Here is a 19,937-nt window from a genome sequence, read left to right on the forward strand (position 1 = left end):
CCACTGGAAACGAGTATAAAAGAGAGAGCAACAAGCGGCTCCTCCTTTTCGGCCCAGTTTTCGTGCTGGTCGGTCAGGCTACAGACCGACCGCATGCGTCATGCCATTTACTACTAGGTGGGACAAAAGGCCAACAGACAGTACCTACACTCTTTCTCTATCTACTACTGTTCCCTGAGAACACCTTCGCATAGCTGACTGCTAACTGACGTCAACTTTCCATTCTTTGTCTTTGTCTACACACTGGACTATCATTCCAATTTCCACTACAACACTCATTTCTCTTCCCACATGCGAACAAACGTTAGTGACCCGAACTTGAGATGAACACACATTTCCATTTCTTTCTACAATATCAGTCCCGCAACGAACATTGGTTACACTCGCGCGGACATGAACACATGTTATATCTAAACATTCATTCTTTCAACAGTAAATAAACGACACGTTTATCTTATCCATCAATTGAGTCTTTGTTTCCTTCAATGCCATTCGTTTCATTATTCTTTTGTAACGGGATTGGGATTTATATGTCCTAGTCCTTTACATGAGATGGTGACCCCTTTATTTAAAAATGAAATGGATGAGGTTGAACAAAACATTCATACACACACAGACTCTCTCACTACAACAATAAACTTTTCCTCTCACCAGCTAACAACGAGAGATGCACGGCAAACTATAGACCATTCTTCTCACCAGTCAACGACGAGAGACGCACGCCAAACTTTAGACCTTCCTCTTCACCAGTTAACAGCGAGAGATGCACGCAAAACTAAACATGTGTGGTACCTTTTTTCTTTCACTTGTTTCTTCACGAAACAAATTCCTGTTCGTTTAATTCAATTTAACAAGTCGTTCGTTTCTTCCTCGAGACAATTCATTTTCCCTATTTTGCACCACCACCACAAAATGGTGACAACCGAAAGCGAGACGAACAAGCATTTCCTCCTATGCCACGAGTCCACAACAAACTGGCACCCGACTGACGCGAAATGAACAAGCATGGCGACCCTACCTTTTTTTAAATTAATTGTTTTGAGCGAGACGCGTGTTTTATTTGATAAAGAAAAAAACGAACTTTTCAACAAAGAAAACAAGTAAACTGCTACCGACAAGGACCTCCACGAGCTACAATGACGAAACCCCTCGTCGGACTCGGCAAAAAACGAACACGGAACTGTCAACTTCATAGCAAATTTAAAAAAAAAAATTCGAACTCGACACACATTTTAATAAATATGACAGATTATGACACACCATTCTTGCTTTCTCATGAAGTTTTGTTTTTTTTAGTGAAAAAAAAAATACTTGATCAATTTACGTGATTTTTAAAATATAACATTTTCGTTTTATGACGGGTATGTACATTATAAAGATGCTTCTCTATTTTTGGTTTTTAATTAGCTTGAATTCTGAATTGTACCAAATTTTTTAAAATAAGTTTTAAAAATTGTTATAGTCATTTTTTTGTTTTTGTTTTTACTTACCCTTTAATCCCACCCCCATGTTTTTAAATTATAAAAAACCTTCAAATAATTAATTTAATGCAATTGTGTATTGTTATGAAATAAGCAAACTGAAAAACTGATTAAAACAAGCTGTTTCCACTGTACTAAGCTGGTCTAACAAGGGAAGATAATTCAAGCTGGACATTTAAAAATATTACCTCCCTTGCTTGTGTTTGGAAATAAAAATTGTAAATGAGATTCTATTTTGAAATCATTTCTATCAAAGTATCTTTAGATGCATAGAAACATCTTTAAGAGTTGGATGGTTAGTCATGTTTAGATTTAAAATATTGTTAATGAATACGCATCTCTTTATAAAGTTAGGTATGTGTATATGTTTACTTATTTGTGGGCACAGGATTCACTGTTAAATTACCAAAACCTTATGAAATTTGGAACGCTGCTGCGAGGCTGAAGGGATTGTAATGTGAACTATATTTAGTTTAATATAGTTTTATGAAAAAAGTATTAGTAAAATAGTGAGGAGCCTTATGCAAAAATTCAATATCTTTACTTAACACAAATATTTAACAAATAAAAACAAAAAAAAAACTTTTACTTAAGCTGGCGACAAAATCAGAAAATCCTGTGGCAGGGAGGTGAATGAGGGTGTTAAGAGAAGTAGTACGCTGAATAGTTTAATTATTCATACAAAGATAATCTCCAAATTTTAAATTTATTAAATCTTTGGCCAGAGAAATATTTCATAAGTTTCCTTTGGTTAACGGGTTTTAAAGAGGATTTTTTCAGTTGGATTTATAACCCTGGTATTATGGTGGAGCTGAGATTGAACTCAGCATGTCAACAAACCAATAATTGCCAAGTTAGTGCAAAATCTTTTATAGAGAATTAGCGGGGTTACCTGGCGTTGCCCAGGTGTGGAGAGGTTTTATGGTAAGGGTATTGATAAACGGAGCCCTAAAACAATTGTTTCAAAACCTCTTAAGAAAAATGAAAATAGCAATGAATACCCGTGCGAACACAAAAAAATCTTTTTAAAAATTAATTGATCAATGCAGCCCTAAAAAAAAATAAAAACCAACCTTCTAAGAAAAAATGAAAATAGTAGCAAGTACTCGTGTGAGCACAAAAAAAAAGAAAATAGATATAGAAAAGTAATGAGAAGGCAGTCAGGCAGGCTGAAACCTGAATGGAAAATGAGGTGAAAAAAAGGAAACCGGTTAGTCGTCTCGCCCATGCGACTTGTGACATCGCAGGCGTTCAAAATAACATGTTTTATGCATACGTCGATCTTGTGAGACATGAATTACTTGTCAAAAATGTTGACAAAAAAAATGATCCCTCCTTGTAGAAAACGGTTTAGTTAACGGTGAAAGAATGAATGTTTTTGGCCAATTGTTTGATATTTGTTGGCAAAGAGACTGAGCTTTCAAATGATACCAATTTTGTCAGTGTTGGTCGCGTGTGTCAAAAGTTTTAGTGAAGCATACATACCCACACACTAAGCGACGGGTGAGATTTATGTAATAGGTGCCATCCAGTATAAGAATATTCTAGAACCCTCTTTCCTGAAGTTTCTGGAATCTTCTGGATTTTTCTAAATCTTTCTATTTTTTTTTTTTTTTCCTCTTAGTGTAAATTTTTGTGACAGAAAATCTTTCTGAAATGACAAATAAGACCTTTCTCTATATTTAGGGAAAATAAATGAAGCCTCCATAACAAGGTATAAATATACATGGTGTCTAAAAAGTCACTGAAGTGTTTGGAACTTTAAAAGATTCTTTATTTTTGACTAGCCTTGGTGCCCGGTGTTGCCCGGGTGTTTGGAGATATGTGATGAGCAAAAAAAAAAAAAAAAAAAAAGTGGTAGTAGGCTCGTGGGGAGGGAATCAAAACAACAGTAGGCACCCAGGGTGAAGAGAGGTAAAAAAAAAATAAGTGGTGATAGGCATGCAGGTTTGAACCTGTAACGCAAAGGTGGAAAAGAAAGTAAAAGAAAATCTGATGTCTTCGCCGATGCCTCCATGATGCAACTGGAAGTCAAAAGCGTTGAAATTAACCAAAGTCAATCCAACGGTGACGATGACTTGCTAAAATGTCAGCGAAAAATATCGATCCCTCCTTGTACAAAACAGTCGAGTTTAGGGTGAAGGAATTACTGTTTTTAGCCAATATTTTGATATTTGTCGTCTATGACATCAAACTTCAAAATGATACTGATCTTGTCAGGATCCGTTGCCTCTGTCGAAAGTTTTTTTCAAAACATACAAGCATAATCTGTTGCCAGGGACGCTGGGAAAATGGTGGGATCCTTCTACCGCTCCAGAAGATATCTCACTACTGATGCAATTCTCTATCTTTATAAAAGCCAAGTACATCCAAGGATGGAGTACTGCTGCGACATCTGGGCAGGGGCTGCTAAAAACAGTCTATCCTGCCTTGACAGAGTACAAAATAGACTTCGTGGCTTAGTGGGGTATGCCCTTTTCTCTTCCCTGCAACCACTCTCCCACATAAGAGACGTTGCAAGCCTGTCTTTGTTTTATCGCTATTTCCATGGCAGCTGCTCGTCTGAGCTCCAATCCCTCCCCCCCCCCTTGCCAATCTTTCACGAGAAACACCCATCTGGCTGAAACTACTGTCAATAATTTTCCCCACTCTTTATCTGTGCTTAAATCCAAATGTAGATTCCATGAGCAAAGCTTCTTTCTTAGAACTGCACGCCAGTGGAACTCTCTGCCGCTTGCCTGTTTCCCACCTGACTACAACTTGGACATCTTCAAGTCCAACATAAACAAACTCCTGACAAACCGCCCCCTTAAGTAAGACACTCTATCAAACCCCCCAATACTAATGATTACTACAATACTATCTCATTGATGTACTTTACACGCAATAACCCTTATCCCTGAGTGGCCTTTGAGCCTTGATAAGTGGTGACCCCCATGTAAAAAAAAAAAAAAAAAAAAAAAAAGCATACATTTAAACAGATAGGTGAGATTTATATTATAGATGATATCTTTCTGTACTTTTAACACAATCTGACTAAGACATTGAAAAATTTAAATTTTAAAAATATCCAAAATTCAAACAATCTTTATTTATGAAAAATGATGTCTCCATTTTCAGCTTTACATATTTATGCTCTTTCCAAAATATTATTCATGACAGATTGCAGAATCTTTGGATTGCAATTTAACTCCCTTATTTCGTTCCTGATGTTTCCTTCAATTCTTGCAGGGTTTTGGGTTTGTTAAAATAGACTCTTTATTTAAGATATCCCCACTAGAAAAAGTCTGGGCCAGTCAAGTCTGGGGAACATGGTGGCCATTTGACATTGCCATAGCGAGAGATAGCATTGCCTGAGAAGCTCTATGGTGTAAAATAAAACACTTCAAAAGGAAAATGCTATATGCCAAGTTTTATTTTCTGTCTAAAAATCACTGAAGGGTTTTGAACTTGAATAGATTCAATTCTTGTAGGGTTTGGGGTTTGACGTTTCGAGGTCTGCCAGTTCAAAACCCTTCAGTGACTTTTTGGACATCCTGTACTTGCATTTTTCAACCAAATCATTTGATTGCTTACTCTATTTGGGAACCCATCTCAGTGCACCAAGAGGAAACTTCACTTGTTTCCCACTGTGACTTAGTTTACAATACATTGTAGTCCACATTGCACTGTAGAGAACTTACTGTTGATTTTATAAAATTTTATATATAATGGCTTGAATTCCAGTTAGAAATGCAAAAGTCAAGTATCATGGTTTAATTGTGTTCTAAACAGAGACATTTACTTTGAACCTGTCCTTGTCATATGAAAGAACCTACTGTTGATTTTATATGTCACGCCTTTCTGCTTGTGTGGTAATAAAACTTTTCAAATGCACTTGTGATGTTAACTTTGGTCAAAATCGTCTGTTCCTTCTTTCATCAAATTTTTCAATTATTAATACTTATTGAAGACATTTTGATACAAAACCTATCTAAGAACACTGCTAGACAGATCAAGTATATTTGTGAAATTTCATAAAAATCGGCCCAGCCATTTTGGAGTTCATAAGAAATTAACTCTCACACACAAAGTTCTCTTTATATAGAGAAGACATAGAGATATTGCTGTCATTTAGCATAGGCCATCAAATAACATCACTAGAGAATAATGGGCTGTTTTATCATTGGGCATAAAAACTTATTAATCTGGGTGTCTTTATTCTGGAGTGGACATTATTTCTCTATGATCTCAAGTGGTCTGATTTCTCAGAATAAACCCTAGGTTATTCAATAAAAACATTGTGGTTATAGTCAAGATTGTCTGCTTTCTTTTTAATTTTCGGTTTCTCCTGTCCATTTGGCTAAAAAAAATCAACATGGTCAAGTGGATAAGAAAGCCATTCTTAACATGGAGAAAGAATGAGGCGTTCACATTATCTGAGAGGAAGATAATCATTAACCACCGTTATTCCATCTGCAGAGCACATAGAATATGAAAAAGAGAAGAGAATCTTGACTATAAGCCAAATATTATTATTTAAAAAATGGCAGTTAATAAATTAAATATTTCTCCCATCTACAGCAGACATCTACACACCTCCGCTAAACATTAGGATATGTTTCCACTGAATTTTTTTACATTTCTGAATTTTTGAGATGAGGATTGTTTTTTGTATTATATGAATTCTTCGGACTACTGTTCTCATCTTGAGTGTCATTTTTCACAGTGTTTCAATCAATGTAAGTAGGTGTAACTTATCAAACTCTGGTATGTTTCTATCAACTTAGGAATCTAGACGGAATTTTGAATGGAATCCTTTATTTACTTACTGAAAGTTGAAGATTTAATTCTCAGTGTGGGCATCCAAAAATTACAATTGCAAATTACTTAGGACCTCTATCCAGTTATAGCTGATGTTCCATCCAGATTCTCGAGTTTGACAAGATACGTCTGAAGAAGGTCAGAGGTTACATTGACCAAAACATGAAAATAACACTCAATATGAGAACAGTAGTCCAAAGAATCCAAATAATACAATTGAATTTTTTTGCAATGTTATTGATACTAATTCCCCAAATGGTCTGTACTCATTAATTACTTATTAATTACAGATGATAATTAATTTCTTTACCGAATGACAGACTTGCAATTAGGACAAACATCTCTTCCAACTAAACCGTCTCTCCGTTTAAGGCACCTCTTTCTCTCAGACCAACATAGATCAAACTGACCCTCTCTATTCATTTTACTGTTATCCTTGGCATTAAATTATTTGAATTTGGCATTAAATAAGCTGAAAGGGTTGATATGCCATAAAACCAAACAATAAACATTTAGTATTGTACATATCTACATTGCTATGCTATGCATAAAATTGAATTCTTTTGTGATGTACTTAAGACTAATTCTCGAAACAGTTTACATTAATTAATTACTTATTAACCAAAGAATTTTTTTATATCAACGTTTTAGATCATCCAGGTAGCTGAGTATGAGAATTTAAAACACATTTCTACACCTGGTGAGTACCTAAAGTTATTGATTTTTTTAAATTTAAAATTTTTTTTTTTTTTATTTGTATCCAAGGATTTTTGTACGCATTGTCTAGAAATGCTGACATACAATCAACCAAGCTTATTCAATTGGATAAATATAATTTTTTGCAGAAGTTGATGATGAACTTGCCATTTATATATGAAAAAAAGCTTAAAAAAATAGATGCAATTAACTTGTTTTTGTTGCTGTTGACCTTTTTAAAACATTGACGGACTGCAACACTTTCATCTGACTAGTTTTCATCGAAATGAATAAATGAAAAAAGTATGTTCACTCCTCCCCATTACCATTAAAACAGATTACTCTTATTTAAATCAGTAATACAACAAAATAATTTGAAATATTGTATATATAGTACTGATTAAAAATCCATAGACATTCTATACATCTTTCCAATTTGCATAACTACTTTTTAAACAGTCTGTATTACATTAATGTTTCGTGTTATTCATTTGTAATTTTATTGTTATTTTTTGTATGTATGTGTAATAGTTTTGTTGATATTAACAGTAATTAATTAATTAAAGTAATTTAATAATAAAAAGAAAATATGAAAATCTTTCCTAAAATATACTCATTAATTATCAAGGGAGATAGAAACATGTCGATGAGGCATAAGAGTTCACAGGGAGAGAGAGAGAGAGGACTGTTCTCTCTCTTTCTCGGGAGTTGGGCTCTTTTCACAGCAATAAAAAATAAAAATTTGGTGTTATTCTCACTTCCTCTTTTCTCTTTCCCATCACCTTTTCTCTAGCGATGCCAAATTTTCTTTTGTTTTTATTTCCCTCATTCCATCGCTGAATTGTTGAATCGAGTTCTGAATTGGTGAATCGAGTTCTTTCTTTGTATTTCTTTGGTCTTATTTAAAAGCAAAATTAACAAAATGCTAATATTTATCTTTTTCTATGAATAGTGTGTATTTAAGCAGCATTTTTTCATTTAAGCAATGGGATGATTCCAATATTTTTCCTGATTCTGATACAATTACCGATTCCTTACTAAATTCCAAATTCTGATTCTTTATAAATCTCTAAATATTTAACTACGAAGTAGTTATTTTTTTCCCCCAATTATCATAAAAACACATGTTAAAAGGATTCACTAACCCTAACCTACATTGTGAGTGCATGTGATCAGCTGCTCCTAAACACAAAAACTACTTGAAAACTCTGTGTTGAATTAATTTTAATAGGGACACAATATGTAACATTTTCAAAAGCGGAGATTTTAAATGATGCAGCATCTCAGCAGCCAACAACCGATACACATAGTTTGTTCCATGCTTCATCAATTCTGAGCATTGTGAAAAAATGTTTCTGAAAAAGATATAAGTTAATATTTAAAAAGGACTGCATGAAAAAAATCACACAGAAAACAAACACCATGAATATTTGACGATATTAAAGCATAAAACTTTTTATCAATGTGATTGTATTCAACATTAATTGACCTAAAAACGATTGATATGCCGCCAACTAAAAAGACCAACTCTTACACGATGAATAAATATTTGAAAACATTAAGAACTTGAAGCATAACGCCTTTTATTAATGTGATTGCATTCAGCATTAAATAACCTGAAAAAGGTTGATATGCTATAAACCAAAAAAAGCAAAACCCCATGAATTTAAAGATATTAAGAATTTCAAGCATAAAAACTTTTACTAAAATTACTAAATTCAGCATTAAATGACCTGAAAAGGGTTAATATGCTATAAAAAAAAACAACAACAAAAAAAAAAGATATTAAAAATTTCAAGCATAAAAACTTTTACTAAATTCAGCATTAAATGAGCTGAAAAGGTCAATATGCCATAAAACAAAACAAAAAGCAAGGAATCCCTTATTGGTGCCTACATTACAAACAATTATAATCTTTTTTTTTTTTTTTAAATGATGAAAAAGTTACTACAGACCGTCCAGACTCTGCAGACTTAGAAGTACAGAAAATCCAGGCAACTAGTCCTAGTCCATCGCTGGCAGAAGGAGATTTCGGTGATCCACCTATAAATACAACCAGATCAACCCTGGAAAGGTAAGAAAATTAATTGGCAAACAGTTCTATTTCTCTTCCTATCTTTTAACATATAAAATATTCCTTTATTATTTGCATTCTTTCGTTTATTATTGTCATCCTGAGTGTTGCTTTCACAACGTTTCGGTTAATGTAACCCCTGACCTTCTTCAGGTGTATCTCGTCCAACTCAGATCTTTTTGTTGAACTCTGGAATCTGTACAGAATTTCGAATGTAACCCTTTATTTAATTTATGGGGGTAGCGTGCGTTCATTCCATCAGCTATGACTGGGTAGAAGTCCTAAGTAATTCGCAATTATATTTTGAGTGTCACCTGCACTGAGGATTGAACCTTCAACCTCCAGAAGAGTGTAACTTATAACTGAATTGACACAGGTAGTTCGATGAATCCAAATAATATTCGTGATTGATCTTCATCTCAAAAATTCCGAAACAAAATACTTACGCTTCAGAAAGTACTCCTCAGGCACTCTTCGACTTATATAAGAGTTAGAAATGCCCTAAGATAAAGGAAGCCTAGTAGCACTGCTACATGTGACAGCCATTACAACTTTGAATCTTAGCTTAGTTTGTAAGCTTCGTGCTGATTTGTGAAAGTATTCAACATCCTTTCTCTGAGGCCATTTCTCAGGTGAATTGAGAATGTGATAGAAGTGGATAAAAAGGGATTCACTCATCATGGGTCTTATAATGCAACAAAACTCCCCCCCCTCTCTTCCCAGGCTGTCCAACCCTGGGGTTCAACCAGAATTTAACATAGCGACCAGACACACCTGTACTAGATAATTTAATACACATACATACAGGCCTACCAGACGCTATACAAAGCTATAGGTATGAGGAAAACAGCCAGCAGAAAGAAACTTTGACATGACTGCAGTTCTTAGAAAAAAGCTACTGGAATAGGAGGCTGTTTTACAATGATGTGTCAAAGTATAGAAATGATGAAGACCATGAGACCAATAAGCTGGAACAATAGAAGCTGAGAGTAAATCAAACAATTGAATTAATGTAAGCATTATCAATGTGCACATTAATATATAATGTCTACTTGACACTATTTTCAAGTGTTTAAGGTCTTTCTGTACAAGGGTTTGTTAGGAAAATCTGATATGAGGATATATTTTCTACATGTAAACCCTGACTAAATATTCAAAATCACATAGTAATCATGGCTCAAATAAAATCTCCTCAGTATGGCTAACCTGAACTTGCTTTTATGAGAAATGGTGAACCTTCTCCAAATGATCATACTTCAAGTAACACCATGAGGTTGGACACTCCACCAGACTAGATGAATTCTTGTCTTGGAATCGAGTAAGACGAAGAGACCACAAGAAAGATATATTACAACATTTAAATGATCAAGTCAGGAGAGGAGAATTATGTTCTCAACTTCTTTACTAACTCAGAGGTTAAGAAAAATTTTAATTAAATATTTGAGTATCTATGTATCTCGTATAGAGTTCAAATGTTAGCCCCAAGTGTGTGTGTGTGTGTGTGTGGGGGGGGGCTTGATTTCTGAAAACCTCGGCTAAAGTGAAATAGAACAAAACTAGGTATAATATGACTTCCGTACACGTGTGTACATAAAAAACAATCTTTTCTATATGAGCTCTTTTTGCTTTACAATTCTTGCTAACTCTCGTCTTTGTATTCGCGAACATATTTGTTTGCTAACACCCTTCACTTCGATTCTCCTTTTTATTGCATGTTAACAAAGACGACTTAGTAAAGTTGTTTTAAATATTAAAACTGGACTCCATTTTCTTTTTCTAAAGTTGTACTTTTGTCACATCTGATGAAGTGTCAATAACCCTTATCCCTGAGTGGCTTCCGGGCCTTGATAAGTGGTGATCACTGTGTAAAAAAAAAAAAAAAAAAAAAAAGTGTCACTCTGAGCACTCTTTCTTGCATTTATTAAAAATCGGTTTCACAATCTAGTGGGAAATAATCTCTTTTGCTCTCTACATTCCCTTTGTGATATTATTGATCCTCTCTGCCCCCACTAAAGTAAAGAAAAGAGCTAATAAAATGTTGAAACATCTAAAGCATTTTAATGGTTGATGGATATTACTAGGTTAATAGAAAGACAATGGGAGGAAATTGTTCACCAAGGAACACAAAGGAAAGCTGAAATAGGATGTTAATCACGATGTGACAGTAATTGCAATAAAAGATCGAACATAGAGATCAATGTATTTAGTTAGTTTACGGACAGTTTTAGAAGTGGCAATGAGTTTATTCTTCATTGTGAATTGTTTATTTAACTGGTCTTTTTCCAAATTTATTGGGTATTAGCAAGTCCAACTGATAACAATGTCAAGATAACAGAATTTTAATTTCAACAGAAATGCCACCTGCTGTTAGCCAGTAATGAATGCTGATTTCTGTGTATTTCTACTCCCAGCCTTAGACCCTTTATCACAATTTATAAAATATTTTGTAATTTTCACCTTTTCCTTTTGTTGTGATCTTGCAAGGATGCAGAAGAAAAATGCAACACAGCATTTATTGGAAACAAAATATATTGAACAAACAGAAAATAAAGAGTGTGATTATACGTCAGTCCAACTGCCACGGGTGGAAGACTCTTGCATAACTTGTGTGCCAATGCCGAGAGACATATTCTCCAGGTCTTTATAATAAGTGAAAGAGTTTATTATTATTATCTATAGGATGGACACACTACAACACCTCTCCTAAACTTTAACTCTGCAGAAGTCTAAATATTCTTTACTCCTAGGGTTTATCACAATAACGTCTGAAGACTTCTGTTTGGGACTATATGTTTACAATTAGATTTAAGGTCTGCGTTTCTTTAGTAATATCATTCATTAGTTTCTGAATGACGTCCAAATTCTGTTTCGTAAGTTCAGTTAATTTGGTATTTCTACATTCATATAAGGAAGCTTGTAACTTTTCTTCTTTATTTATGTCATTTATTTATTCATATCATCCTTCTACTCACCTTCTCTTATGATGCAGTGAGTTTTGTAACAGTTTGCAAATAGTTTTGAGTTTGCTATAGTTGAGAAATGTTTCCAGTTTGGCACAGTTGAAGGTAGGTTGTGGGACATGAATTGATCAACTCTTGCTAACTCTTGTCTTTGTCTGTACTCGTAGACATTTCTGTACTAACAACCTTCTCTTCTTTTATTGCATGTTAATGAAGATAACTTAATAAAGTTGTTTTAAATATTAAAACTAAACCTCATCTTTTCCTAAAGTTGTATTGTTGTCACATTTGAAGAAGTGTAACTCAGAACACTTTTTCTTGCATTTGAGTTCAAAATCGATTTCACAGTCTAGTCTTTTGTTCTCTACAGTCCCTTTGTGGTATTACCACCACCCTCTCCCCATCCATCCTCACAAAACAGTATTTGGAAGTGAAAAAAACAACAGATGAAATAAGTTGATGAGCAGAACAAAAGTGATAGGAAGTGAGTTTAGTAGAACAATGATGAGAAATTTGTTCACCAAGGTACACAAAAGGCAGCTGAAATAGGATTGTTAATCAAGTAACTGCGACAAAAGATTGGACATGAAGGTCAATATATTTCAAATTAGTTTACAGACAGCTTTATGAGAAACAGTGAGTTTTGTGACAGTTTATGACAGTCTTGTTTGCGATAGTTGAGGAAAGTTTCCAGTATGTCACAGTTAAATGTACATTGTGGCCTGGAGCAGATGGGGACATGAATTGATCAACTGACTAATAAACATAGCCTTGACAGACAACTAAGGTGTAGACGTTAGCATTCAGAGAATTGTTTCCCACAATGGTGTCCCACATATACACAAAACCCAATTGATATCTATGGAACATGTTGGAATCTTTTTTTTTTTCATGTTTTGACTTGTTTTATTTTTTATACTTGTGAGCCACCACTCCCACCCCTCTTGGCAGCCACCAGTGTGAGAGACAACAACGTGGCATGAAGAGATAATGAAAGAGAAGACCATGGAAATAATTTGGGGGTCGGCGATTGCTGTTGAGGGAGAGGGAATGCATGGTTGCACATCTTTTTTCACAAAAGCAATGTTGTCATTCGCTATCGTTATTGCCATGAAATGTGCTCAACTGAGCTCCAATCTTTGGTTTCTCCTTGTAAAACGTTAACACCAATAACTCGTCCTGTTATTGCCGGTCCTGGATATAACCTTAAACTATATCCAATGGTGAGGCCTCAGCTTTCGGGAGTTGGGGAGTGTGGAGCCACCCCTTAATTACCATTGCTCCCAGGTCCACTCTGACCCAGAGTGGTAGTACCTGTTAGGGTCCCAACTATGGGTTAAATAGAAACCGACTTGAAAAAAAACAAGTATATTCTATTAAAAAAATTGTTCTTCAAAATCACTGGATTCGGCATTAAATAACCTGAAAAAGGTTGATATGCCGTAAAACAAAAACAACCAACCAACCTGTTATTGCCAGTGCCAAGAACTTTCCTCTCATCTATTCACCTAACTTTAAATGGAATTTTCATAAAAAGAGTTTCTTTCCAAAAACTTTCCATCTGTAGAACACATTACCATTAAATTGTTTCTTTGTGGACTACAACATGGTACAAATCTAGTGTCAATAAATACTACTCATTAACTGTCATCAAATCAAATTTCATTTATTATCTTGATTTAATCTTTCTAAGAGGGTCAGAAGACCAGTGAAAAATTGTTCTAATTAATTTTACCCACCCTGGGACAAGTATTCAAGTTTGTGTTTTTGTCTGTGTGTATGTAATATATATATATATATATATATATATATATATGCCAATGTGTGTGTATGTATCAATCTTCTCCAATGTAACAATATTATGGATAGATATTTACATGCTGCCCACCACAGTAAGATGTGACACAAGGTCAGAAGATGAGGATATCAAGCCAGTTTCCTTAAAGGAGGGGCACTCTGGCCGAGCAAAAATTGCCTGGGCATTCCCCCTTAGCATTCCTCAGTAGGGGCGCCTCAGGCAACAAGCAATAAACTTGTCCTACTAGAGAGCCAAGTGGCAAGGCCTAGAAGGGTGGACCTCCTAGGTAACACCCAGGCACCATGCTTCAGTCCAACAGCTCCTGGCCCCACAGGCTGATTGTCAATAACGTATTCTTGACTGACACTTTCTAGCCAGGTCTCAAATCAATTAAAGCAGCATAAGACCAACTCTGCAACATTCAAGAGAATGGGAGATTATTATTATGGATTTCTTTTTTCAAAAACTATAAAAAAATTTTTCTAATTCAGTGTTATCCGAGGCATTGGCGAAGTAGATATTGATCTTCCCCGAACACCTACACAAACATCACCAATTACAGATTCCTGTCCTTACTTATTATTAGATGTCAGAGATAAAGATGCTTACGATGAGTGCCACATCATTACAGGTAAGTTTAAATTTGTGTAATTCTTGTTTCTTTTTTTTATTATTTATTTTTTTAATATATATTTTTTTACTCTTTTTCACCCCCCCCCCCGACAAAGTTTGCTACCACTTGGAACTATATCTTCAAGGGACTATGTGAAGAGTTCAGCCATGAGATGTTTGTTCACATTACATTTAAACTTCTGCAGCTTAATACAGTCAGGGAAGCAATGTGAAATGGTTAACAAAGAACCCCTCATTCCTCCCCGTGTTAAGAATGGGTTTCTAAATAATGTCATTACTTCAGTACAGTCCATTAACTGCAGAAGTTTTGAATTTACTTAGAATGAATATTAATCTTACAGAATGAATAGTTCTTGTAAGATTAATCTAAGATTCTATTCAAAATAACATGTTGCAAGTACATTTGATATTTAAAGTACTGGTGGGACAATTCCAGTATTTTTCCTGATTCCGATACAATTACCAATTCCATACTAAATTCCTGATTCCAATTCCTATTCTTTATAAATTTCAAAATATCTAACTATAGAATTGTGACTTTTTTTCCCCAATTACCATAAAACACGTTAAATGTACTGATATTTTCTCAAATGTAAAAAACACACTTGTGGGGAATGATCTATAGATTTTAGTTTACTGGTAGTTTAAAATCAATAACTATTGATTTTAACATTACTACCAGCAATAGAAGATATTTTTAAAATAAAGTAATAAAAGACAAATAAAAGAATGGTTTCTGGCATCAGAAAATAAGAACAAATTTTTCAGATCCTGATATCAAGTCCACAATCCTGTGGGTGAGGACAACTGATGGTCTACTTGTATTGCATGTCTGATATTCTGCACAACCAATTGTCCAGCACCCCTCACTCACTCACCCTAACTGAAACTTTTAAATTAAATAAAATGAAATGATAGCTCAAGCAAAAGTTATGTTTAAACCAGGACCAAACTCAAAGAAAACCAACCTGCCTCCTCCCTTGAGGCTTGCATTTACGAATATCCGCGGGCTTAGAACTAACTTAGATGATGTTGAATCATTTCTCGTTGTAAACACCCCGGATATCTTAGCATTAAGTGAAACTAACCTACACTCCTCCATTCCCTTTAACAACTTTAAAATGCCTGGTTATCTCCTACTCTGCCGTAAGAACTCGGACAGACATATGCATGGGTTTGGAGTCTATATTCATAACATCTTCCCCCTGATTAAAGAAACAAAGCTAGAATCAGACCACCAGGCTTTTATGTGCTTCAGGCTAAATATGCAACATAATATTAGCTACTTGTATTTTCTCTACCGCTCTCCCTCAACCCAGGACTGTACCCTAATAAACAAAGTGTCTGGCAGCATAGATATAGCACTCTCCCTCGATACTAGCGCACAAGTACATGTATTTGGTGACTTCAATGTCCACCACAGTAACTGGCTTGGATTCTATTTACACAGATATAGCTAGGAGTACAACAAATAGCTTCTCTATATCTCATTCCCTATCACAGATGGTTACATTTCCGACACGTCTCCCAGACCACTCGGGAATGCTGATCACGATGTGATAATGGTAGAAATCACCCTAGATTCTCGCCCTAAAACTGAAGACCCACTACTCAAAACAATGAGGTATTACAAAAAGGCTGACTGAGAAGCCATCAGAGATGCCCCATGGCGAAATATCTTTTCTTTTCCAGCAGAACAGTGCGTAAATGAGACCACTGAATGTTTCAAAATTGCAATTGAAGCACATGTTCCCAGACAGAAATTCTATAGCAAGCCCCACTCTTCTGCATAACCATGTCTGGTTTACTTCTACTTGTGCAGCTGTCATTGTTCAAAAGCAGCATGCGTACCGCAAATTCAACCGACAGAAGTCCAGTTCAAACAGACAGAAGTATATAGAAGCTAGAAGTAATTGTAAGAGAGAAATAGCGACAGCTAAGACAGAATACACTGAAACCACCAGAAAACACAGCGAAGCACAGAAATTAGGAACCTGTGTTCAACAGTGTGGTAAATAATGAGCAGTCAACGATTTCCCCACTATTAAACAATCATGAGGTTGCTTGCACGGCAACTGAAAAGGCTAACCTGGTTGCCAGTCAGTTTGCCTCAAACTCCACATTGGACCTGGCATACCATTCCCTCCCCGACTTTCCTTTGCAGACAGACGCCACACTAGATGATTTGAAAATCACCCCTTCCCAGGTACATGATATCATTAAAAAACCTAGATACCTCAAAAGCAATCTTGCTTTCCCGACTGCTGGAAAACCACTTCTGTAGTACCAGTCTTCAAGAATTCTGGTGAAAGAACTGACCCATTTAATTATCGTCCCATTAGCCTTCTCACACTTTTCGCCAAAATATTTGAGTCCTTAATTAATCAAGCCTAGTCCAACACCTTACAGCAGCTAAACTTCTGACCGACCAACAATATGAATTCAGGCAAGCCCGTTCCACAGCAGATCTCTTAAGTGTAATCTCTGAACGTATATACCGTTCACTGGACAAAACAGGGGAGTGTAGAGCAGTAGAGCTGATAAAATTGTTTTTGAGATGTGTATACTTGTTGATGACACCACTCTCTATAACAGGCATGAGGGGAAAACAAATGAACACATATTTAAGGAAATCGCAGAAACACTAGATGATGACCTCCAATCTGTAGTGAAATGGAGACAAAAATGGATGGTCAGACTAAGCTTGTCTCCTTCAATAATTACAAGAAACCTTCTCTACTACCAATAGCAATGGCCAAGAACACATTACCCGAAAGTACTTCCTTTAAACTCCTTGGCCTAACGCTTACAGGGAACATGAACGGGAATAGATACATTGAGAGTATTGCCAAGGCTGCTGCAAAGAAGGTGGGCTCTCTCTACCGTGCTAGAAAACTACTTATACCTGAAAGTATCCTGTACCTCTATAAGACCACCATTCACCCATGTATGGAGTACTGTTGTCACATTTGGGCTGGTGTATCTGCTGCTTGTCTCTGACTCCTGGACAGGGTTCAAAAAAGAGTTGTCAACCTGACAGGAGCTGTCATCTTGGCTTTAGCCTCTGTCCTACTGACGAAATGTTGTATCCCTCTGCCTGTTGTACAAGTACTTTAATGGTGAATGCTCTGATGAACTACAAGCACTTGTACCCCTTTGATATGACTACCCCCCAACAAACCCAGCAAGCAGCTAAGTCCAACCCCTTCACAGTAGAGATCCCTAGGTGTAAGAAAGCCTTTTACTCCAATAGTTTCTCCCCCAGAACTGCTAGACTTTGGAACTCCCTTCCGGGATTCTGCTTTCCCAACTGTACTGACAGGCAAAACGTAGCCTCCTACTTCAAAGTGATACTGTGCCTTGTTTGGGGTGAAAATTAATTTAAAAAAAAAAAAAAGAAAAAAAAAGTCTGATTACCCCCAAAAGTTACGATTTTTACAATTCTCGATTCCGGTTAATTATCCTAACATTAATTGCAGAAACTCTGTAGGTAGAATTTAGTCAAGAACTTTAGCAATTTGTCAGATTTATTAATGTCAATGCTTTCCACCGGAAACACTTCATATTTAGATGTGGATATGTAAAGACAGGATGGGAAATTTGTTGACTATCATTTTGCTGTTTTCCAGATTAAGGTAAATAGTTATCTGTTGCTTTTGCATTTATCATCTTTAGTTCTTTTTAATACTTCTTATATCAAGTGGCTTCATACCTTGTCTGTAGCGACTTTCATATAAACTAACTAAATAACTCTGTAATTACTCAATTTGAATTGTATTGTAAAAAGCTTTATCATTTAGAATGCTTATCTTGCATGTGAATAAGTTTAAAATAACAGTTTGAATATATACTATATAAAATAAGTAAAAAAAATAAAAAATAAGTAGAGTGGAACGTTTTAATGTAAAAACTGTTCATGCAGTAACGTCACAGAAACAGAAAGCTATCAGTCTAACATGGCAAATAAGCAAGGAATATTTTTCTCTTTCGACAGAGAAAGAAGAAAGAAATTTAAAAACCTAATTGCATTTGAGATGGATCTATGACTATGGCTGACAGAATGATAGCAAGTTACTCGTATCAAATAAAGTTTCTTTTTTTTTTTTTTTTTTAAATATTTTTGCTAATTTCAAGTATATGTTTTATTAAATGTCATTCACTTTCTTTTTCAGCCTTGAATTATCCGACAGCCATGTTATCGAGAACAACCAACAGTGAAAGTAAAGAAATGCTTATATATGTATCCTTTCTCCATGTAAACATGCAGAATGATCCATGTTTATTGATGGTGCACATGTGGGAAATGTGGAATTGCTCCTTAGTTACCGTTGATCCCAGGTCCACTTTGGCCCGGAGTAGTAATACCTGTTAGAGCATCTGGTGTTGCCAGATCAGGCTTTTTTTTTTTTCTTTTTTTTTTTTTTTTTTTACACAGTGGTCACCACTTATCAAGGCCCGGAAGCCACTCAGGGATAAGGGTTATTGCAAGTACATTACGTTAGTGTGGAGATTTGATGAAGTGTTTACTTAAAGGGGCTGTTCATTAGGAATTTGTTAACGTTGAACTTGAAGACATCCAAGTTGTAGTCCGGAGGGAAGCAGGCAGACGGAACAGAGTTTCACAGGCGTGCAGTTCTAAGAAAGAAGCTTTGTTCATGGAATCCACGTTTTGATTTAAGCACAGATAAAGAGTGGGGGAAATTTTTCACAGTGGATTCAGCAAGACGGGTGTTTTTCGTGAAAGATTGGCGAGGGGGGACCAGAGATTGGAGTTCAGACAAGCACCTGCCATGGAAATAACGATAAAACAAGGATAGGTTCGCAACGTCTCTTCTGTGGGAGAGAGGTTGCAGGGTAGAGAAAAGGGCATCCCCCACTAAGCCACGAAGTCTATTTTGTACTCTGTCAAGGCAGGATAGGCTGTTTTTAGCAGCTCCTGCCCAGATATGGCAGCAGTATTCCATCCTTGGCTGTCTGAAGATACTGGTTTCCTGACCTAAAATGCACCAAACATTTACAGTAAACCCCGGGATATAGTGGCCCTAGGATACTTTTTTTTTTTTCAGTTTACACTGTGAAATATGATGCTTTTCTGGCTCCTGGTTACAGTATTTCCCCTGCCTTACGGTTTTATTTATAATGTTATTTGATTATATACATGTGTTCTGTATTTTGTTATTAATTTTGAATGCTGCATTCCAGGGTTCTACTATATGTCCATTTTTTTCCTTTCTCTTTGCAAAGCTCAATCATGTTCTGCAAAGTTTAAACAAAAACAACAATTTTCTGCTACAAAACAATCAAACCAAACAATATGAATAAATATTTGAGGATATAAAGAATTTGAAGAACAGAAACTTTTCTAAAATTACTGAATTCAGCATTAAATAACCCAAAAAGGGTTGATATGCCGTAAAACAAAACAATTAAACCAAATACCATGAATAAATATTTGAAGATATAAGAAACTTAAAAACTTTCCCAAAATTACT

At 35.5% G+C, this 19,937-nt stretch overlaps 1 protein-coding gene across 2 annotated transcripts in view; it reads left to right on the top strand.

Annotated features, from left to right (window-relative positions):
• Positions 1-19,937, top strand: part of LOC145265490 (centrosomal protein of 41 kDa B-like) — an 82,781-nt gene that overhangs the window by 52,448 nt on the left and 10,396 nt on the right. For both annotated transcript variants that reach the window (XM_080121368.1, XM_080121369.1), the window contains exons 5-8: positions 6,936-6,984; positions 8,925-9,054; positions 14,304-14,443; positions 18,618-18,685. In XM_080121368.1, coding sequence (XP_079977494.1) covers positions 6,936-6,984; positions 8,925-9,054; positions 14,304-14,443; positions 18,618-18,685 — 387 coding nt within the window. The remainder of the gene's footprint in view (positions 1-6,935; positions 6,985-8,924; positions 9,055-14,303; positions 14,444-18,617; positions 18,686-19,937) is intronic.

The sequence above is a fragment of the Euprymna scolopes genome, chromosome 40 (assembly GCF_053919585.1).
Source record: "Euprymna scolopes isolate OS-2025 chromosome 40, ASM5391958v1, whole genome shotgun sequence".
NCBI lineage: Eukaryota > Metazoa > Mollusca > Cephalopoda > Sepiida > Sepiolidae > Euprymna > Euprymna scolopes.